The sequence below is a fragment of the Schistosoma mansoni genome, chromosome 1 (assembly GCF_000237925.1).
Source record: "Schistosoma mansoni strain Puerto Rico chromosome 1, complete genome".
Lineage (NCBI taxonomy): Eukaryota > Metazoa > Platyhelminthes > Trematoda > Strigeidida > Schistosomatidae > Schistosoma > Schistosoma mansoni.
Window position 1 is genome coordinate 17,868,720 of NC_031495.1, and position 24,951 is coordinate 17,893,670.

Sequence of the window (24,951 nt, forward strand, 5' to 3'; positions counted from 1 at the left end):
AATACTAGTAACCTACGAGTATCTTCTACTCTTAATGGCCATGTTTCGCAGCCGTAAAGTAGAACAGAACGAACTGCTGCGCTGTATACTCGTCCCTTAATTGATAGACGGATATCTCGTCTACGCCATAGGTGACGTAAGTTGGCAAAAGCCAAATGAGCTTTTCCAATCCGTGCTGAGATTTCGTCAGACACCAACCCATTAGGGCTGATCAGACTTCCAAGATAAGTGAAGTTGTCGACGCGTTCGACTACTTCACTCCCTATCCTTAGTTCAAGTGTTGACGCAGGCCAGTCCTGGAGTAACAATTTACATTCGGATGGGGAGAAACGCATCCCAAACATCCTGGCATAATTACTCAGTTCTAACAGAAGACTCTGCATTTTGCCAGCGTCTTCACCAAACAGGACTATGTCATCTGCGTATTCTAAGTCGATAAGTGAACCTCCTGGTAGAAGATCAATTCCTGAAAATTTAGTCGACGAGAGTGTTATTTCCAGCAACAGGTCTATAATGAAGTTAAACAAAAATGGGGATAGTGGACAGCCTTGACGGACACCAATTGAGGTTGTAAAATCATATGACAGTTCGGCATAAGCTCTCACTCGACTGGTAGTGTTCGAGTAAAGAGCCTTCACAAGGTTTATATACTTCTGAGGTACACCTTTCAATGACAGACACTGACACAGAACCACCGGTCTACAGAGTCAAATGCTGCTTTCAAGTCAAGAAAAACTATCATTGTCGGACGCCGATAGGCATGTCTGTGCTCTAAAACTTGACGAATGGTGAATATGTGGTCGATACAGCCACGACCAGGTCTGAAGCCAGCCTGATTTTCTCGTGTTTGCAGTTCACGAGTCTTTGTTAGGCGCCCGATAATTATTGAGGCTAGTATTTTAGATGCTATGTTAGTCAGACTAATCCCTCTATGGTTATCACAGGATGATTTTGGCCCCTTCTTATATATTGGGACAATCAGAGATTGTGACCAGTCAGATGGGATTACGTCCGTCTCCCAGATTTTAGCCAGAATATTAGTCAACCTAATCGCTAAAATTGGACCACCATATTTAAAAACCTCTGGAGCTAATCCATCTGGACCAGCTGCTCTTCCTCGTTTCAGATTACTAATAGCCTTTTGAACTTCAAGTAGGGTCAGGGAACCTACTTCAATGTTCCATTCAGGTTTTCTTGGAATAATGGGTAGTTGTGCAGTAGCTGAAGGCCAGCTAAACTGCTCCTTAAAGTGTTCCGCCCATCGTTCTAAACGTTTGGGTTGAGAGCAGATAGGGGTTCCGTCTTTTCCGAGATTGTCTCACACTTGACTTCTTAATTCCGGTTTCTTTTATTAGTCTGAATAGTTGCCTGGTGTTGCCTACAGCCGCTGCCTTTTCCATCTCTTTTGCTTTCGGTTGCCCACCACTGCTCACGATCGTTCCTTAGGCTTTTAGTTAACCTAGATCTAATTTGTTTACGTTAAGACATATATTATGCAAGGACAGTTATTGTCTACCACAACAAAACTATTCTGGTTGTCAGAAGAGTTAGTTGAAAAAAGGTGAAGGTTGACATGAGTATGACCCAACATCAGCTGGTGAAATCGTTGAATTTTACTCTGAAAGACTTTTCAGAAGTACGGACGTTTCAGTCAGACTCTGTAACATAATCATAATCTATGGTTGAGAACCTCAGGTGACATTTGTTGATCTTAATCTCAGTAGGAAAGATGGGCTCATATTTTTAAGCCCCCTTAAATCTTGGGTTTCAGTGCTAATTCATATCGTTCATCCTGTAATTTCACTCGTCCTTTAGAAATTATTTTTCATACATAGTCACCTACTGTTACTAGTATAGTTTAATAAGATCTTTAAATAAAAAGCATGAACAGTAGTTACAAATCAAGAAGTGTTCTTGCTAAACATTTATATACAGTACATAAATAGTAGTAAATTAACTAATTGAAGATACTCTGTTTCAGTTTAACCCCAAGATTTAGTAGAAAATTTACTGAAACGACCAACTGGATGAGAGCTGTAAATAAATGACTTTCTTTCACCAACATGGATACTTCTGATCACCTTGAAGAATTTCATGTTTTTTATAACTTCTATCTATTTTAGACATTTACATATACTTTTACATGAAGTTAGTATTAACAGTTCGGTTTGGTTACTATTCCAATATTGGATTATTTACTACTGGCCAGAGCGTTTAACACTTTTATACCCCTGAAAAGGCGGGAAATTCAACAGTTTAGTTCATAAACTGCTTAACTTTTGTAAACTAGCATGTTATATATAGTGTAATAATATTCCAACTACTTTTTCAAGGGATAGGCGACTGACCTCACCATAGCTATTACTTTGATGTGGCGGTCAAACTTACATAAAATTATGACCTAGTCGGGCTATACTGAATGAAACACTTGTCCTTATACTCCCCACCACTCCAGACAGGTCAACTGAAGAGCTGTCCAAAGACGAAGTCGTATAATTGACTGTACAGGGATGTGACGGCTCTAAGGTTCACTTTAGAAAACCAGCATCTGCAGTGATGCTGCATCATTACAAAGGTGTGAAAGAGTTAGAAAATGTCAACCTTAAAAATACCACACCTCAATATACTCCATGAATTTCTGTCGACTGTGGTAAAGCCTTGAAAGTACAAAGTCAACAAATCGAGAACTGCTTGGAAAACGAATATGTGTGGTCAAGTTTAAACAATTGTCTCTTGGGTGCTGCAGTCATGGTCACCACCAATAAGTCATCTTCCTTTTCGGGTACTTCAAAAAGAAGCACCTTTCGAAGATATGAAGAACCGAAATTTAACAACCCTCAGAACACCTATTACAGAACTTGAAATAGGTAGTTATGGATAATATAATCTGAAAACTGTTTACCTTGAGGAGTGAAGAGGAGGTGCTGGTGTTGCATCGCTTGGACAACTGTGAAGCGATTTGCGACTAACATCATCACATTCTTCTTCACTGGACTTTACACAAGTGAACGTAGACAAACTTTTAGAATCTTCCAAGAATTGAAATTCTTCGTCATTTATTAAACTTCGAAGATCAATTCCAATCTCATCCACATTCATAATATCTTGTTTATAAAATAATAAATCGCAATGTGCTGATATGTTTTCCGATTGATCATATAATAAAGATTCATCATTTAATTCTAGATTACGACTCAATGATTCAGGCGTGTTTTGGTTCGCATTTGAATTCTTAGAATCTATTTGTTCATTTGTAAGACCAGCATAACTTCTTTGATGCCATACAATATTTTCATCAGATAAAGCGTTTATACTACCTCCAATAAGACTAAAGGTTATATAAGGTAAAATATGTACAATAAATGTGTTCACATTTAAATAAGCCAATAAACGACGTAGAAATAAACGTGAATATAACAAAGCAAGAGGAATTCTCGGGGAGATATCACTTGACATACGTTTAAGTTGTTCAGGTTCGTATAGATAGATAATTAGTGGGAGAAGATGTGATCGTATGAACTAAAGAACAAAGAAAAATCAAGAATAATGGTAAAAGAATACGGTCGATTGGAGACATTAACGCACATATTTGATGAATGGTAGCTCCGTTTTCACTCAGCATTATACATAGTTACCAATACAAAAGATTTTAAAAGTCAGAATAATTGAGGATGAGTAGTATCGCATTTACCGTGTGCATTAAGGTTAAAAAATCATGTACATGCTTCATTTAGATGGATAATGATGCATGCAATTTACGAATAACTATACTACAACTATTCTTCTAAGTGAAAAAAAGGAAAAATTAGCAGTAAATAGTTGAGTAAGCGCGAAATCTCATAATGATTAATTAGTTTGAGCTGCATACTCTATGACAATGCATAACGATATAACGGTTATGCAACAAGAGCCGTAAAACGTAAACATACGGAGTGTCAAATAAATAAGGCACTTCGAGATAGACAATCACATTAAACGCGATTTTGTCAATGGAAACGCTAGTTAATGAAATCAACACCAGTAACACATGCTTTATACCATGAATTTGTCCTATGTAGTTTGGCGGCCTTCTTGAGTACCTAGAATATCTATTTTTCGTACCATTCAAATATTTTAAAAAGTCGCCTGTTTTGTTTGTTTTAACCTACAGATTATGTCTTAGGACTGTGTAACCTACTCCCATGCGTACATAAAAAGTTTACGATCTATCGCTTCATAAGTTACAGTAAAATGCAATCTCAATGGTTGGTAATATATGTTAATCAGATTTCTATTCTTTAACTGCTGGCTTCTAAATGCAGATCACTGAATGGACAAGACTCAATTTTTGATTTCTACTAGGCCTTAACATATACCTTAATTATGGTATAATCACAATTCAAGAAACCTAGTTAAATGATATACATGGAGATAGTTTAGCATCACTATATGGTCTCAATGTTTGTCGTCAGGATAGATCAAACAATAAGGAAAGGTAAGGTCATGGTGTAACTACGTTTATAAATGTGAACTGGTTTTAATCAAACTATAGATATTTTAGGTTTTTAAACGAATTCATCGACTGTTTATCTTCGACATACCATCCACTTGAACACATGAACAAGTACATTTCTATTTATATTGTCAACATTTACGTGATACCGAACAGCAGATCATCTGAGAACCATCTGTTATAGACGATGAGTTCCCTGAATTTGCCATTCCTAGCTTCAGCGATTTTCTTTTAATTGCATGTGATGATTTCAATTCGTGTGATTAAAGCTTTCTTTCATCTCTACGTCATCAGAACCTAGTCGATTTCCCCACCAATTATAATGGATCTCTAGATTTAGCTTACTAATAATGTAGAAATGCATATGACTCGTAAAAGTACTTCATCGCACTCATTCATATTCTAACTAAAGTATATGGGAAGCTTGGAGAGAATAAATTTTTGCATCAGACCAGAAAAAAATGTAGGAGCTACTCAGACGAAAATATCTAAGATCCGAGAAAAATGTTTCCAATAACGAACTGGGATTTATTTACAAATGACTCATTGGAAGACACCGTTGATGTTATCAACTGTTACCTTGAGCTCTGCTTTCATGTTCTTGTTCAAGTGAAATAATGGAAAAACTACTGCTACTTTTAACTCAGTCTGGATTCAAGGAGAGCACATATCCATATGCTTTTTGGAAATGTGAAAGACGTGCCTTGAGTGCTGCTGTTGTCCTGCATCATAATATAGTGTTTAGTTTGGAAAAGGGTGAGAAGTATGTTCGATGTGCATTCCCAGAATATACTTCTGCCTTCGATTTTATTCCAAGATTTCTATAATTAAGCAACTTTATCAGCGTTAAAACCGAGAGTAAGATGATCAACCGGCTGTTGTATTACTTCTCTAAAAGAGATTACACTGTGTTTGTGGGAAGCATTCTATTTCTAGTTTATCACAAGGAGCTATTCTTTCCTATTCCCTCTTCGTGTTTTTGCTGTATGATTCGCCATCCACAAGACACTTTCGTTAAGTATAAGAGTGACCTTACTGTATGTATGCCAGTTTCTAATGCTATAAATCCCTTTGAAATGAACAAGTCCTCAATACTCATTGAAAAATGATTTATATGGTAGGCATGAGAACCATTTACACCAGATACTTCAAGAATCTCGACTAACAGGATGTACATGTGACATAGAATATGATAAGGTCCTATGGAAGACTTAGTACAAGATATAAGAGGTTTAAGGTATCATTAGCATGACAGCGAAATAAGTTGTAAATGATGTAGGTCACTTGAAATCATATTTATTATTTCATGATAAACTGATTAGTATTCAAGTAATCTAATGCGAATTATCAGAAGAGACGGTCAGTTGTTACATTGCAAGATATATCCATCAAATACTAAGAGGAGTTTGGGAGGTTTACAACAAAATTTAAAATATATATTCTCCTTGTTGACCAACAATGCTGAGAAATAAGTAGAATGGCAATGAAAATGGATTATCAATGTGAGGAAAAAACAGTGATACAATAAATGAAAATAAAATGAACTAACAACTGTAAATAACCTCTACGAAATCATGAAACTAACAGAAAAACTCACTTCAAGACCTCCTATTGTTGAAAACAGCTCTAACATTTTGGTTGAATTTAAAATATTCACAAACCAATTAGGATTTGCATACACTGCTGACTGAATATGTGGATACAGTAATCTGATTATATCAATTGGAATGTGAACAGTTGATAAATTTACTAGATTATACAATTCACTTTGATGATTACTAGGGAAAAATGCTGAAAACAAGCATGTTTTTGGTATGTAAGGTGAGAACGATTGTAACTGTTGAAATGATTGGTTGGAATTGATATTAATTAGCTATATAATTTAATGTTTTGGAAAAAATTAAGAGACAATGAATATTATGAATGATACAAATGATTAAAGGTTGAGAATAAAATAAAAACTATGTATGAATGAACCAAATGCTTTTCAAAACATGATTATAGAAAACAATAAGAATTTACGAGGAAAAATACACTGATATAAACTATTCGGTTTCGGTTCGTACTGCAAGTTAATAATTTAATTGGGAAAATCATTCGATCTAAGTAACTCATGAATAGATGAGCAAAGATGGATAGTAGCTAGCAGTGGAATCCAGGACGCGCGTTACGTCCTATTTGGGACTCGTCAGCTGGATGTACCTGCATCTCAGAGTTGATGTTCACTCTGGGACTCGAACCCAGTAATCTCGCTTCAAACGCCATCGCGTTATCCACTCGGCCACTTGCTTGTGCGATGGGGCGAAGTTTAAATTCATTCAGTATTGTTTGTTTGAATCTTCCCATGCACATATGCCAATTAGAGACTGACCAGTTGCAGTCCTAACAAATCGATGGGAAGATTCAAACAAACAATACTGAATGATTTTATAGTTAAGATCATGAGTCAATTGAGGCTAGACCACCATCGAAAACCTGGAAGCACTGGACGGCCGTTTCGTCCTATTATGGGACTCCTCAGCAGTGCGCATCCACGAACCCGCTCTCGCGAGATTCGAACCCAGAACCTACCAGTCTCGAGCCGGAGCCCTTAACCGATAGACCACTGAGCTGGCATCCAACGGTGTTAATGTCTAACCTCAACCAATCCACGAAATTGCGCAACCAACTTCCAATGTACTGAGGTAGATACCTGTCTCTACCTGACATGGATTAGCTCCCCTGGCCACGACTGAATGAATTTAATCCAATTAATTTAATCGAATTCCTGTTAAATTAACCAGGCCTATATAAAATACCTATTATGAAGAAGTAATTTTTTTGCAATTAGGTAACCCTTTTTCTGTCAGCACAACAGCCTATGGTAAACGTGGAAAATGTTTAGATGAAAAAGAAACAATTTATGAAAATGCAATGAATGCGCTTATAGAAAAACTAACAGAGGAACATGAAGATGAACTTTTGACAAACACAGGTAAATCAGATTGTGAATTACAGGCGATTTCGAGTTCTGAATTTACTTGTCATAATCCACTAAAAAGAAATAACATCTTTCAAGTGAACTGCACAACCAGCGTGTGAACTAGATTGATAGTATTTCTCTGCTCCTTAGAAAAATGAGAGGGCCTCTGAGAAATCCACCTGCTTCGGTTTGGGCACCCGGGTAGTACCCAAGCCCATACACAAATTCAATTACTTGTGTGGTGCATATATATTTCGGTCACTATGTACCAATGTTTATGTTTTTAAATATATAAAAGTTTATCTATAAATCAATCGCAATATTACCAAATTATAATCTATGCGAACTAAACAAGTTGAATGTTAAGTCGAAAAAAAACGGCATTATTTATTTACTGTGAATTCACTAGGGATGTTATTTTATGCAAATCAATTATTCATTTCAAACAACAAAACGAAAATAAATAAAGCTGAAACTATTACTAATGAGCTATTTTAACTCACAGATTCTGGATCATTTAAATCTTGTATATGTGTTTCAATGTGTAGAAATTTGCACAGATTTTGATGCATATTAATCAATTCTAACGGATCATAATCATCAGGAAGCCATATTTTATTTCTAAAAAAAAGATATAAACCAGAAAACAGCGATTAAATGCCAGCTTTTTCTTTGAAACTATTTATTTATTTATTTGAACACATAAATATTGGTACAAAGAGGCATCAGATACATATGCGCTACACAATAACAATAAGAATGTGAAGAGATAGAGAATGTAAAGTGCATATACGAAAAAGGGGAACAATAAAGAACAGAAATTAGTGTATGAGAGTGTAATATATAATAATGGGAGAAACAGTTCAGTTAGCAGAAATATAACCAGAAACACTTCTTTCAATTAAAGAAGTTACGTTAATCTTTTATGAAGTAAAATAAAAAGTAAAATAAAGTTACAGCAGGATGGCCACTGGCTTCTATTCTGAGCAATATCTGATAACGTCTCTAGCCACTCTGTTGCACCATCTCTGGGACTCCAACCAGAAAGTCGTGAAGGACCAACAAAAGCCAGTCCTGCACAGCTTTCTTTCATACCACGACACCATGTCATACACTGACCACCTCTCCGCTTTTTCCAACCAATCCCAGTGTCGGCAAATAATACATGACGAGGAATTCTCTGGGACGACATACGCAGAACATTTCCAAGCCACCAAATTCGATGTTCCAAAATGGTGGCACCAAATGAATTGTCGTCTCTGCGCGCGAACAAACGATGCCGAACCCCTGCATTACTAACATGGTGTTGTCACTGGATGTCAGCAATCCTTCAGAGACAACGATGATCGAACACAGAGAGTCATCTAACATCCTCAACTCGGAGAGGTCAGGTTTCACAAGCATAGAGCAAAACTGTTCTTATCGACGCGTTGTAAATGCGAACTTTTACCGCCAGATTAACATCAAGAAGGCCCAGATTGGCATAAGCCGCTCTGGCTTTCATTATACGTAAATCGATCTCGTCACTCACGCCACCATCAGCACTTATGCAGCTACCTAAATACACGAACTTCTCGACTACTTCTATCTGCTCACTACACAGGGTGAGTGCATGATTAGAATCCTGCCAGTCTTGTAAAATCACTTTGCACTTCGAAGGTGCAAAGCACATACCTTATCTACGGACACTAATTTTCAACTGATTATGTGTAGACTGCATGGTTTGGGCATTATCGCACAGTAAGACAATATCATCTTTATACTAATGGTCGAAAAGGATCCTGAAGCCCATGTGCACCATTGGTTTGGAATCGGGGTTTTCCAACTCCTCTAGGTGGACACGGAGGGTCCACCAACCCGGTTAAAGCGCCGGACATTCGCATTTCATCCTCTCAATTTCGTAAACAACATTCCCGCCACTAGAAGGCAGTGAGTAGGACTTCTCTGGCAATGGTTGTATGCACGTGGCCATGTGACAGCATTTGAAGAGGGAGAGCTGACTCTCCCCGCCCTCGGCCGTGACAAAGCATTTAGGGGGTTCTTTCAAAGTTACATCACACTATTATCTTTCTAAACAAATCATATTCTAATTCTGCTGGTAATATATTATGAACTGAAAATCAATATTTCAGAATCACTGTGTTAGTAGTTAGACAATCTTAATTTTTAAATAGGTTTTTAATTCATCTCTAGCTAAATTCAGCTCAGATATGATAGTTAACGTAACTTCTTCATTTCCTACTTAAAACTCTTATTGACTTAAACTATGTAGGTAATATTGCTGCTTGATGAAGACGCTGAAAATTATTTTCACAGCATTGAACAGCAATGTAAGAAAGCTCTAAAGTGAAATGTTACTTCACGAATAGTCTATATCAATGGCTAAACTGACCACAAAAAATAAAGCAATTGGCCCAACAGCCACTTCAACCATATAGTAGTTGGACTAGCCATGGTAACTAAGTGGTTAGAGAATTATTGGAGCAGACACGAAAAGCTGGTTTAATTGATCGGGAGTCTAGTGCATGTAAAATTTCCGTATGCCTATTCCAAGTGCGAGTATACTGCATAATAATTCGCTCAATATTATTTCAGGCCACAAAATATGAGTTTTAGTGATAGAGAATATGTGTAGGTCGTAAATATTTTGGTCATCGAGCCTAAACATGAAGAAGATAATAAATAATACTGTTATTAAGCGCAGCGAACTTTGTAAAGATGGTAAAGCAGACAAAGACAATTTCTAATCACTGAAGTAGTTGGGGCATGTCTTACACATCCCTAACCACTACTTTACCCATGGCTCTAAGCTAGCCAAAAGGAAAAACGTCATCTGATAACACAAGTAAACATACCAACCATTCAATAAGTGACTGCATTTGGAGTTCGGGCCCACTGAATTGTCAGAGTGTACAGTTGCGAATTTTAAGTCATATAGCTCGACATTGGTTGCAGTGGAGTAGACGTACTCATTCGAAATGTTCCTCTGAAAGTTGACTTCCAATATAATTCTAGGTTTATCATCTTCTGACGAATTCCGAACTATACTTCTTATATTTAGTTTTTCACTAGCATCGATATTATCATCTCAACTGCTTAGATTTCTACCCCGTTAATTTTACCTTACTATAGTGGAGTAAGGTGTAACAACTTGGATCCAAATATACTTGTAAGAGGCGGAACTTCATTTGTAACTGACTGATACGACTTTCGTACATTATCATGTCGAGAGCAAAATAAATATTCTATACTTATCTGGTATTACTCTATATAACAACTCAGTGACAAGCTACAATATGAACAGTGGATGAAAATAAACAACACATAAGTAAATAACTAATGTTGGAATATATCATATGCACAAAAGAATTCAAAGAGAAGAGAATACAAACAATATATAAAATAAATTGGATAAACATGATTGATTTTAACTAGTTAAATCAAATAAATTTCAGAATAACATAACTTCTCTAATCAACTAAGAGACCTCAGTGTACAACTTTGAGAATTGTTTGTAAAACTAGTTGGACATATAGTCAAATACCGTGATTCGAGGCAATGCAATATCATCCACTTAGCATTCAATAATTAAAAACAGAATAGAAAATAAGGTGCCTATAACTCATTTGAGTAAATATTTTACACTGATAATTAAATATTCGATGAATAGTGTACAAAAGAGTGAACAACTTACTTTAAACATGAATCTCTATCGCCTGTTGGCAGTTTTGGAGTGTGATTAACCTTTGGGAGAAAAATATACATTATAAAATTATGAATATAGTCTTGAGAGCTTTTTAACATATTCAGTTGTTTTAAATAAGTTAAGTGAATATAACTGGAGTGATGGTTCAGCGACTTACGTACTCTATTCTCAATTACTAAGCTTTAGGTTTGAATAATACTTCAATTATATCGTTGCGGACAAAGTGAATTATTACTAGTTCATCCACCATCTCACATACATACATACACCCATAAAATATGGCTCAAGTTTGTATCGAATTAATGGATTTCAGTAAACGAAAATGAATCAATTATAATCGTTTTTATGTGCTTGATGTTCACATAAACAAAATTTTCGTAAAAACTAGAACATCCAACTTGTGATTCACAATACGTATTTTAAAGTTTATATTACTCAAATATAATTTTGGTTTACATAAGGTAGAAGCTCTTACATTCAGAAAACTTTGTATCTTCCATTTGAAGATTCTAGTAAGTGCTTGGAGTTACCAGGAACAATAGTGATCGAGAATTCGTTGAGAACAAAAAACATTAAGAAGTTTCCACTGCATTAGTTATTACTTTCCTATGCATATCACGAAATAACACTTCTACTGATTGGTTTCAATTATTTAAAAAACTGAAGGTCGTAAATGGAGGAAATTTTGTGTGGAAAAAACGACAAAACCTAAATTTAAATGAACGGAAAACTAATTTACTTTCCCTATGATTTAAATTTTGAGGATTCTTGGAAAACACAAGTTAAAGAAATCTAAACTAAGTATTGGGTTCAGTGTGTTTACATAAGCATGTAAAGTGAAAGAACTGTTATGTGTACAATAAAAACGCAATGAAAAATGACAAGTTTTCCAAGTAATCATTGAAGGAGAAATATGGAAAATTCAAGTTGAATTATCTATTATGCAAAATTCTCAACATACATAACTGATCATAAGATAATGAGCTTACTAGCAATTCTATAATACTGAATTATTATTTTACGAATTACCTCAAACATAAAAAATATCAAAGTACGTAAAAATAAAACCAATGACAGACATCATACCTTAGAACTAGAAATGGACTTCGTTAGAGTAGGGTGGTTTTTTCTCAAGGAAACTTCATTTGGAGAGTTATTTGCGTGCATTTCCATACTGACTGAGTTGTGTTTAGAAGTTGGGGGATTTACATCCATTTGAAATATATCTGGTAGTGTTGCACCAAAATATTTCGATAATTTTTTACTACAAATTCTTTGAGGATGTGGTGTACTAAATAAACATACGACACCAGTACGACGTAAAGCAGTTTGATCACCTGCCAATTCTAGATGGACATTTTTAGCGCTCACCGCAGCTGAGCCAAGTAACTACAACCATAAAAAGTAATTGAAATCTATTCTATTTAGGGAGGAGAAAGAATTCGTTTATTCATAATCAAAGGTAAAAATTTACAGTAACGACAGAATTAGTTTATGTGTTGCAGAACTTGTCAATAAAATATATATCTATCAACTTATCATTGTTTCTTATCAAGTTAAACTTATGTGAAAAAATTAGTGAAGTAACACACCTAAGAATATCTCTTGAAAACTATTATTCAATAGAAATTTTGTGAAACTATCTAGGATAAAACCAAGTATATAAACACTATGTCAATGCATAATATGCTTTGCTTCGAGTGGTGGTAATTGCTACAAAATTTCAATCACTTACTTTGTATCCAAAGTTTAGATCGATCCAGTGGTGCAAATTACTGGATACTTCATCACTTTCCAGAAGTTTAGAGTGATATTTAATAAACTCTTCAGGAGAAGAACACCAAGACGGTAGGCCAAGGTCAGCCATATCTGGGTGAATAGAAGAGAAAACTGACGGATCTGTGAAAAACTCCGGGATGCATTCGTCTGGAGTAGATTCATATAATCGTGCAATAGTCGTTGGGAATTCTTGAGGTTGATAAACAGGACGCACAAACTGTGTCAACAAGGACAATGGAGTTTTTCTAGCCTATTACACATTGAAAACAAAAAGTAAATCAAAATGTTCAAGGTCGTAGGATAAGTGTTATAAAACCAATCATTGGCAAAATATCACATTATTCATTACATAAAATAAGTAATAAAAGGGATCTCTACTGGTACAGTAAAAAAATTATCAAATCATTGGCAGCGGAATCGTTAGCTCAAGTCTATATTTTATAAATAATTTCAAAAAATCACTTGAAAACGGTAGTACGGTTGTAAAAGCATTCGACGTTGAACTATTTGTTCGCAAGTTTAAATATCACCTCGCTTACTGCATTTTAAGCAGTCAGAGAGCGTAACTGCCGCTCATAGTTTACTCCTTCTCTGAAAGTGCACTAAGTGTTGTTACATCTGTGTATCTTATTCCAAAAATGAGGTTATAAGAACGTTAAATGTTTAGTCATTTTTATTACCGAATCCACTAAGTAAACCTACTTACCTGCTGTTACTTTATAGTTAGACCGTCCTTGGCAACCTTGAATAATTTGAATAATATTCAACAAGAATAGATGATAAAATAGCATGACATATGTATTATGGTAGACAAAACTAGCTTATCGTATTAATTATCGCCTTTGTTCCGTGCTCTCGGCTTCCGTTTTATTTTCTCTAGTTACAGATGGTTATAATTAGTTCGTTATGGTGCAGGAAATGACCTTAAATGCATTGCTCACATATCAACGGGATGCCAACTTAAAAAAATCAAAAGTTCTCGGCTGGTGACTCTCATTGCTGTGATAAATGTGAAGAGTGTACAACTTGAACAATTTTCGCACTATAAAACTTAAAACAGTCTTACATCACATATCCGTTCTCTACATTTAATATTACTATCTATATCAGGCTGATTATTCCTGTAAACTGGTTTGAATTTTGTAGTTATTATTTTCAGAACATATCATATTAATAGTAATATGCAAGGGTTGCGACTTAAAACTGACTAAATATACTTGTAAGGTTTTAACAATATGATAGAATTGTTTCTTTTCTTATCTAAAGAATGACGTTATCTTTAACTGACATGAACATGAGAATAGTGAAACTAATAAGTATACCATCTGTTAAAGAAGTAAAACTATTTCGTTGATTTTAACTCCATAGAACATAGTACATAAAAACACACTTTTCAATGTTTCAGTTCGGATATACACTATGAGTTGCAAAATGACTGCATTTAAAATCCTAGCAAATTGATTACATTCTCTCCCCTGCTAAATCTTTATGGGAAAATAGACAACAGTAGGATATTGGCTTTGCCATGACTGCGTGAAATATTACGTAATAGTGAAATAAATGTGTCAATCACTTTTGTACTGTCATCACTCCATCAAGTAAAGCATTTTGGTGGTTTAAAATTAAACATTTAAGAGGTCCATTAGTTTCTTGCCATGCCATTGATACCAAATAAGGATAAGAAATAAGACAAACGAAGCCTAGTTTTTTTGTATTTTACGAAAGGAAATGAACCATAGTGATATTACGGAGTATCATAAACCCAATACTTAAACGTCAAATGGATTATTTTTCAAAAGCATAGCCTAAAGTTTTGTAATAAAAGAAAATAATTTTTTTCAGAAATTTACTGAGATATAGTCACCACATTATACATCAGTCAGTTATACACAATGTATACCTGATACATGTGCATCGATCCAAGTTGCCAGACCACAGTGGTACAAAGATAAAATTATTCCAAGGCAAATTCTAGAGTAGTAGAAGCAGTAACGGTATCAGTATGGAAAAATAAAATGGTGTGTAGGGGTTTTGGGACCCACGTTCTAACGAAAAACTTTTATGTCAATTAACTAAACTGTGTCAGAAATACGAGCAAATACTTGTCAGCACTGACTGCCAAAATTCGAAATGCATAAACTATAGGGCCAGAGTGGTTTTAGGATAATTCAAAAACCATACCTTAACACCGGTCAAGGATAACAGAATATGATTTGTTCATTTTAACTTGAAAATAATTTTGAAGTCGATTCTTTAAAAATAAAAGGCATAAATAGTTACTCGAATAATTGCATCAGATTTCCATTCAATACAATTGTGAATCAGAAATTTTAATAGCTTCAGAGTCAGACTAGTAATAGTAGTTACTTACCATGTATGTATAGTATGCTAGATCAGGCATTATATCCAACAAATGGTGGGGAGAAAAGGTGTAATTCGTATTCTCTTTCCCATTATCTATATTCAAGTTTTGTTTAAATAAAAACAATTTACCGTTAGATATATATTCATCTACAATACTGCACACCAAGTTGCTATCTACATTACTTATACTACAAGTACCTAGAAGCAGAAGGAATAACGATCGGTAAATCCATTCATTGTCTTACCCAACTCATTACACAACTTCATAAAATCTTGATGATGACTCCTAACATCATAATGTCCTTCCACATTATGAGTACCTAGTGTCCAACCAGGACGCTTAGATATTGTATGATTACACAGAGATGTCGCAAAATTTGCATTCAACTGATCTTCTCCTTTACATAAATGATACTTTGATTTTGTCAAGTCTCTTAACTGTCCGAAGGGTGTATCAAAATTTGTTATCCACGGTAAAATTGCACTGTTTGATGGATCACCCTTATGTCGACCAGCCAGTTCATTCAGAAACATCAGGTAATCATAGTTCGTAACCTGAAATAAAGACAACAAACATTTCATCTTGTTAAACAATACAAGTTATACGTATTTTGTTGTATTTCAGTCTAGTGACTTTCTATTCGATATCTTCTTCGTGACAAAGGATACTGAAATAAAGATTAAATTAATCAAAATCATTGACCAAACATAGTGCACTAGGTTTTCAGATAAACTTGTTATGGGATTTAAATATGCTAACCACCAACTAAAACTAAAGTGGATAGAAAGGAGTGCACCACAATAATTAAGAGCATATCTGTGTACTCAGTTTTGAGCTACATATTTTGTGTGAGGGAATACTGGTTAAATAAAAGAGAAACAGAATCCAGATCTAGTAGCCCAACGCTTGGAAGTCCTGAATTTAGAAAATTAAGTAACTGTTACCTTGGAAAGGAGATAAACATGAAAAAAACTGAATTACATCTTATTATTTCAAAATAAGCACACAACCATAAATCACACAATGAACGACAAATGTTCGAAGATAAGTAAATACAGCACTTTCACTAAGTTAATTATAATAATGACTACACTTCTTGTTTTAGATCAACCTTATAGATAGTGAAAATGCGGTAAAGAAATAACCATATCATTTGTTTTTACTAGCTGGATGAACGGGACGTCTGCATGCCCAAGTGCTTTAGAGAATTGTTGAACCCATCCAAAAGACTGGAAGCCTGGTAGTTGTACGAATCTCATTTAAATCTAGACAACAATAGTACAGTGACTACTAAAACTCATAAGTACGAGACGGATATCACAGATATATCAAAAACCATAATAGTAATTCATTTCAATGTCGAAACACGTACCTAATGAGTTTATAGTTTTAATTATAACAACTGTTGAGTTATCATGAAATTTCGAATTTTCATAAGTAATTTTAGTTTTCCAGATGATGAGGACCATAACCAAAAAAGTCGGTTCACTAGTCAGTAGAATAAGTTTGAAAAATATAACTACTTGATGAGGTAGTTATTACTTCCTCAAGTCATTAATTCTAGAATTTCGAGATGCGTTATGGACGGTAGACTAATAGTCAAGTAGTTAAAAGATTCAAATTTTAACCACTAGATTATAGGTTCACACTTTGCCTCGATACTTCAGTTTTGTTGGCCGAACAATAAAATGGGTTTCTTTTGAACAGAAATTCAAGCAAAATATAAGGAACTAATGTTTATTAAATTACACCAAGACAAGATGAACTTGCTTACTTTGTGAAGTACCCAATTAGTTGTCATCGTGGACAGCTTACTACTATTGCACATCGCAATATCAATTTCCGCAGTATTTTCCTCTTCCTTTAACTCATTTGTCATTATGTTTGACAGAAAGTCAATTGCTTTTGGGGGACCGAGAAAGATGTTAAACTTTTCGTCTACAAATATATTATCCAATGTCATACCACTATGAGGTAAATTTATTTTGTGTAGCTGAGTGATGGCATGAATCGCCTGTAAAAGTTTATGTAACAATTAAGTAGTAAATTACTTGAAAAGTAAGAAACAACAGTGTATTGTGATTCTGTAGGCGCCCGGGACTATACTTGATTACATCATAGAGAGATACTCCGACAACATCATAATCCATCATCAGTTCATTCTGATCATATGTGCAATTACATTTAACAAAGTTCAAATTCTGTGGGTTTGAAAGAACATCCATAAACTTATCTAAAATGGCTTTGCAATTCTGAAAAGATTTCGTAATATTATGCTTAATTCAATCATAACAACTTACTGTTGTTTTTGACACACGACAGTGGATATTATTTTGCAAGATGCTTCGATGGTTATCAAAACAGCTACGCCATAAGTGCGCTAATTCTGCTTTTTTTAGGTCACTTAAGAAGTTATTAGACTGGGGAGTGTGATTATGGTGGCTGAGAAGCACATTATTTATTTAAAAACAGTAAATCTCACTTTAATTGGGAATTCAAAGATGACATTTGAAACTTCCAAACCCTTCTTTTCTTCATTATATAAACCAACTGGATTACACTGGAATATATATATAATGTGAATTATCGATGTCTTTAAAAGTCCAGTGAAAAATTACAGGGAAAGAATACACTCGAAATTCTCTCCAATACTGATGGTCCCAAAATTTTAATTAAACTCGCCTCATCATTAATTCTATGAAGTATGGAACGAAACATCGAGGTATTATAAGATAGAAAAGTATATAGGAGTGGGAGAACTAATATCTAAGGAGAAATGGACAAATAAAATGCACAAAACTAACTCTTAATGCTTTTACTACGGATAAATTGTGTAAACGACAAGTGTTCAAAAGATAATTTGCCGCTGTGACCATCTATCCACATTAAACATTAGGTGTTCGTAGTACTAATACTAGTACTAATATAGCTGTCAAATTACATGAATTATGCGACTAAATGAGTCAGTTCATTCATTAACAGTTGTCACTATATACGCCTAGCACCTAAAACACAACTTGAGAGTCACTTGGATGCTAACTGTGAATGCATGTCCAAGGAGCAGTAGTCTTTAAACGCTAATCACTTCACAATATCGGTTTCCTAATGGATATCTATAAGTTAAAAGCATAAGTAAATATAAAATTGTGATACATTGAGTCAGTGGATGTAACGTTCAGATGATACTACCAGTCATTTACAAACTTGCTCCGAAATGTCTAGGCATTAGAACTAATTTTCCCTGATAACATAATTGTTATAAACAATTCAGGTAAATGAGATACTATTGTTTTACACCACATCTTACAATTAGTGACAGCCAATTCCAATTTTCCTCAAAATAGGGAGATTGGAAAACGTTACATAGATGATTCCAAGAACCTAAGGCCTCCAAAATATCTGCTCGAAAAATCTTTCATTTGTAATTGATTGTAATATGGTGCATGAATCTGTTCAGTACTAAAATATATAGAACCTACCTACCAATGTACTAACTACAAACCACCCAAGCGAACCAACCTTGAAGGGTGGAGAAGTACTCAAAAATGTGGCCCAGATGTTGAAGGTTAGCTGTAGTCTTCAATCCTCAGTGGTAAGAATATGAGATAAATAAAACTGTATTAATACTTGATGTTTGTAGTGCGGTAAAGATTCAGTCGCTTTTGAATCTATAAACAAGATCCTCTGGTATTCCGTGTTCTGGGAGAGAATTTAGTTAATTCATTACATGGTACAAGAAACAGAGCTCCAGACGTAGATGATTCAATCTTGGTCTTTCAACTTTCTTCGTGTGTCCTTTCAGTTTATTAACCTTGAATATGGGAAGAAGTTATTAAATGATAATATCAATATCATCGTTCAGCATATGGTAAGCCAGTATCAGATCACTCCGTAACATGTGGCAAAATGACGGATATATGTTGAGGAGTCTCAGTCTTTCTTTGTAAGACATTTCGGAGAGACCTTTATTTATTTTTTGTTCCCTTACCAATGAAATCTGTTTAGCATATCCGCTCCATACTTGAAAAAAGTACTCATTGCTTAAACCCTACATTCTAAATGCGGCTCCACAATAGTCGAGTATGATACACTAAACATTTCTTCACCAGTTGTGGAATATTATTCTATCTGACATACTGTGTATGGATCTGATAAGAACAGATAAATTTACTACAGTCTAAAAGTCACGTAAACTGTCGAAAGAAAAAGGCAGGGATCGTATGTTGATGAATTCCATCCTTTATACATTCTCACTTATTTCGAGTCCTGTTCACTGCCGCTCGCTGTCTTCTGCCACTGAAAAAGTCACTCATCCAGTTTACAGTTTCGTAAAGAAACCCAAAACTTTCCTGTTGTAATTTAAGACCAAGATTGGAAACCTTGTTAAAGATTTACCTACATCTATAACATTTGCATATACTCAAGTATTACTAACTGTTGCTGCAGCCCAACCTTTTCTTGCAGTGGAATTTTTCAAGCACGAATGGCCTTTCCCAAGACCATCTTGTTACCTGGCTAAAAGATTATTCCAATTTTTTCCTACGTCTAAGAAGTTTCTAGACCTGTTTGCTTATTCATGGTGAGCAGTTACTAATACTGCGTGGTACTGAGCATAGTATAAACAGGGAGGTAAATAAGCTAAATGTATCTTTAAATATGGACCATGATTCTTTCATCAATAAAGCAGTATTTGCTGATCGGTGCAGAAAACTCCTGTATGACTGTTATGTTTGCTCTCCTAATATTTGTACGAGGTCTGACCTGACAGTATATTATGTCGCAAGCCCCAAACATGGATGACAAAGCAGCATTATCGTTGTTTGTTGATAGTGGGAGAATATTAGATTAGGGAGTAGCCTCAGTCGCACGGGTGATTACTAATTCTAACATAAAAGATCCTTGGTCTGAACCCAACGTGTGGGTTTGGGTGTGTATAGTACTAAAGCATGCTCCATTACCGTTATCAATTTCCTTTTATCGAAAGTTTTCAGATCCTGTGGTGGCCATCTTTGTGAAACTAATGTTATGTCCAGTAAAACCTAATATCAAACACTAGTTCTTTTTACACCACAGCCGAAAGTGGTCTAAAATAAAGTCATCAACCGAGCAGATTGGGCCATGATTGATAATACCGAATGTAATAGTAATAACAATTCATTCTCGAAGAACAGTCTGTTACATGAAGCATACCGGCTTACAAACAAGATCAAATTGTTACAGAAGATACAGTCTTCACTGTGGTGGATTAATCAGTGAGTTTGATATTCTATAAGGTACACTGATCATAAAATTATGGGGAATAACACTTATCACATATGAATGTAAATGATATTAATAAGATTCGTATGGTCAATATGATGATTGGAGCGCTTTATAGAGGTTGAGTTGCGACGTGCAACTGATAGTCAGAAGTAAATCTACATAAATTTGAGGGCTTCTGTGAACCGTGGCCTTATATCTCTCGGGAATATCTACGACATTACCATGGCGCAGGACGAAGTCACTCATTCCATGTGTGTTTTTGGTGGCATGTCTTGAGGTGGCTGAAAAAAGGATAAGAAAAAGAGAGGACGAGAAGTAAAGCAAAAAGTGTCGATGCCTATTGAAGTTGATTCATTTGTGGAGGAACATTTAAGGTATGGCTAATTAGTCCAATTCTCTTTTATTATGATACTTTTCAAGGAAGAGCATCCTAACTGGTTAAAGAAAATAGGCTCAAATAAGGTGTGAGTGAATAAAGAACTCTATAAATGAAGGTGGTTAAAATGAAGCTGAAAGTATGAGATTATGTATAGTTTTTAAATACAGTACTGAAAATAGTATTCTGATACACAAACAGCTATTTCCCTATATTTTCAAGGCTGTTTCAGCTCATTTTTATTTTCATTGGTTTTATAGGCAGGCGTTGTTTTTGGCAAATTGCCTATTTTTGCTCCTAACAGGATCAGTAGGTGCGAAGTGAAGCCAATTCAACGTCACCAACACGATTTAAAGAGGTATTTTGGATAATAAATTGGAATCAATACCATTGGTTCGTGACATCCCACTTGACCATAATGGACAGTAATTTAACAACGTGTTCTGCCCTATAGATGTGAGTGTATTGAAGTTACCTCTCCACCACCATATTTGCTGGTCAGTAACGCCGCGCATTCCCCTTTTGTTATTTCAGGCTCTCTTATGATTGTGGTGTGAATGAAAGTTGCTTTAATCTAAGCGCTTATCTGGAATATACTGCCTTTGCTAGCTTTATGTTATAAGCAAATCCGATGGTTAAAGCTTCTGTATTATGGGTTAGATATCCATTTATTATGTCACATTGTTATGAAGATAACTAATTTTACAGGTTACAAAACACAGGTCCCATTATGTGTGGTTTAGAGATGGTAAGGATAGACAGGATGTCAAAGAATACGCGAGACTTTGGAATCTTAAAATTTTCAGAGTAAGAAAATAAAACATTGAGTGACTCACAAGAATTTAGGATAGTCTGAGCTTACTATGATCGGCCATTGTTGATCAGCATCCATGAGATTAGTGAGTTATCTGTCTACTTGTACTAGAAAAAGGACAGGACACTTATGAAGAATGATGCAATTTTAACCATTAGAGAGACTCGGAATCTGAAAGTGAGATGTAGGAGCATGAAGGCGTGAATAATAATCAACGAATAATGGGTTAGGGTAAACCATGTGTTCTATATTCATATTAATGACGATGGCGTCTATTATATTCATGATCAGTCTAGATACTAGGCGAAAAGAAAACTGAGAGAAAATCCTGGAAATCCCTCCACAGTATCTCGTTGAACAGTACTTTTATTTATTTGTTTCTTCCCCCTGTCGTTTGTTTTACCCTTTATTCAGATCTTTGTAAACCACACTTTGTGTTCTCCAGTCTTCTTCGTTTGAGGTTTTATTGTCTGACTTTGATTATAGACTCACCTATTTTTACGTAATTTTTCTGTTGCATGTCGCCGGACTACTGACAACGAGGTAGTGTTTGAATAAGACCAAAGTCACGGCATTGACAAGCGTATGGCTGCTAACCTTTGACAGTCTGTTTGGAAAGATTGATGGAATTCCTGCAGATAGATAACCGGTCCCGTCTTGTTGAGAACATTTTTATTGACTCACAGAACGCTTATTTATGTTTGAGAAACCCTTGACTGCATAGTATAGGCTGAACCATCTGACGTATTTCGTATTTTTGATAAGATTTTTTCCCTTTCGTGAATTAGAACCTTTTAAATATAGCACAATGTTTGTGTTTTGATATAATTTAATATGAATAACTGAAAAAAATTTGCACACCATATAGAAGAATTTAGTCTGGTCTAATCGAACAAATCTTGATTAGTTAGTTCCACGTTCAAACCGAATATTGACATTTCGGTCGTTACATTGAACATTCAAAGTTGAGGTCACGGCTAGTGACTTCGTAGGTTTCACAATCATGAGATTCACAGACAAAGAAATGAATGATTATGTAAATGAGGATTCTCACTTTCCTGCACCTGTTTCTCTCACTTCTTAGACAGTTGTATCTGGTAAGCTCTGAAGTGACGTCGAAGTCATGAACTAACCAGGTTTCGGTCATAGCTTATAAGAGTGCCTTTAATTCGTTCAGTAATACTCCTTACACATAGAACTTAGCCCTTAGACTACGAGCATTTTTGTATAAAAACCCTAACGAAAACAACCTATCCAAATAGGGTTTGGTAGAATTGGCTTCCAAAAACCTGAATACTCCGAAACCCACTAAACGGATATTTTCTTCACCACCTTTTTGAGGGGGTCTTAGTTCAGCTAGCGCCATCTTCTGTTCTATTCACCTCTTGAAAAAACATGAGTTCTTATTCAGATGAAAGTGATTTCTTGAATTAGCGCACTAGTTAAAAATGATTTCACTTTTTCAGAAGTCAGGATAACGTTAATAGGTCTGTAATTGGTATTAGTTCCTGACTACACGATCTTGAAAGATGAGAGTATAATTACCAGGGAGAAACATTTTCAAAATATAACACTAAGCAGACATCAAAAATGGTGAACGTGGTAACAATTGATCATTATGGTATGACTCAAACTTCCACTCGTGGTCATCTGTATAACAAATTCCTAATCACATTAAAATATATCCACAGTCCAAATGTGTTCCTTAAAAGTGCCAAATATCGTATTGTTAAATGCCATGATGTGACGAGGCAGAATAGACTATGATGTAATTTCCACGTAGGATTTTAAAGGTTAGGTAATCATGTCATGACGAATCTAGAATTTCGTGATTGGGTCTATCATTATAGCAACAAAGACAAATGTACTAATACCTAACTGGACCATAATTTCACAGCTCATATGGTTAGGGCTCAACATTTTTCTGAGTTCTCTTACCTATTATTATCAATTTTATGATAACCACAATGGGACTACTTGGAGCGTTGATAATTTCTTGAGGGTTTCGTAAGAGTACTTTAGAAGCGTGATTATCAATTTTCGGTTGTATTTTATGTCTGTTTTCTTCAGTGGAGGTTTCCCTTTCCCCTGTTTCTCGGTTATGTGTAGTAAATATATTTCAAGTTCTTCAATCTGGCATAGAAGCTCAGTTGATCTCAACTCCTCATAATCATTCTAACGTATACAAATCGATCTTCATAGTATCTCAAAATTAATACTCACAACTGACTTGTATACATCGTCAACCAGTATGCATGAATATAAATAATTGGTTCATTGTACATCAGAGCATTGAGTCTACAACATATCGCCCGTGGATGCACTGATGTTCGAATAACTACCATCAGCTATCCGTCCGAAATTTACCTAAATATTATTAAATGTTATCATCGTTAAGTAAAAATGAGGTCGAGAAAATCACTCCGCAACTAAATAAACTGTATTTAACTGAAAAAGCTAACTGGAACACTAGTTGGATATTTTCCGCTCCGCATTTATACTTTTTCCTTTCACCTAGCCTACCAATTCAGATGCCATTGAAAATCAACTCACTCCGACAGCATACCAACATAAAACATTCACTGTTTTTATAATTTAAACCAAAAATGATACCAATGTTATCACTTCTACAATATTGGTCTTGTACTTCCTACAACTTGGGCTATTGACCAAAGATTATTACTATGCATCTTAATGTGACTTGGTAAAGTATCTTTGTACGAAATCATTCTTCGTTATAATCCCGCTATGCTGGACACATAAATAACGTTCATGTGGATTTTCATTCTATGTGGGTTAGGCATGTGATCAAACATTTTGAAATTATTATACGTATTTCGCGATGAGTTACTTCCACCTTCTTTTTGATATATCTTTTATCTTTTTAATACACGGAAGATTCTTATTAATCTTTTGATATCCGCCGGCGCGCAACAATCCGACTCGTTATGGTGTCGAACCGAAATCATAATGATTCTGGTGAGAGAGCATTGTAGTGTTATTGGCCCTAACCAAACAATCCTCAAAGCTTAACATGAGTTAACTGGGAAAATAGATACTCAACACTTAACTCAGAGAGAAAGCCAACAAGGGAGAACGTGGGAACAATTGATTCAAGAATTATTCGGCATGGCGTTGCTGAGCCTTGCAGGCATGGTCATTCTTGTGTGACCCATATCTTTTCACATTAAATAT

At 35.2% G+C, this 24,951-nt stretch overlaps 1 protein-coding gene and 2 non-coding genes across 3 annotated transcripts in view; all 3 read right to left on the reverse strand.

Annotated features, from left to right (window-relative positions):
- Smp_210760 (putative rotamase) overlaps positions 1–17,267 on the reverse strand; it is a gene marked incomplete at both ends in the record, with an annotated part of 50,008 nt that extends 32,741 nt beyond the window's left edge. The window contains 7 exons of the mRNA XM_018793502.1: positions 7,958–8,075; positions 11,149–11,198; positions 12,247–12,549; positions 12,896–13,189; positions 15,311–15,396; positions 15,624–15,858; positions 17,079–17,267. Of these exons, the coding sequence (XP_018648007.1) occupies positions 7,958–8,075; positions 11,149–11,198; positions 12,247–12,549; positions 12,896–13,189; positions 15,311–15,396; positions 15,624–15,858; positions 17,079–17,267 (1,275 nt within the window). The remainder of the gene's footprint in view (positions 1–7,957; positions 8,076–11,148; positions 11,199–12,246; positions 12,550–12,895; positions 13,190–15,310; positions 15,397–15,623; positions 15,859–17,078) is intronic.
- Smp_tRNA_00988_Pseudo_CTG.1.1 lies at positions 6,712–6,780 on the reverse strand. The gene has a single exon. It is a non-coding gene (tRNA).
- Smp_tRNA_00673_Pseudo_TTG.1.1 lies at positions 6,714–6,779 on the reverse strand. The gene has a single exon. It is a non-coding gene (tRNA).
- Positions 17,268–24,951: the final 7,684 nt, after the last annotated feature.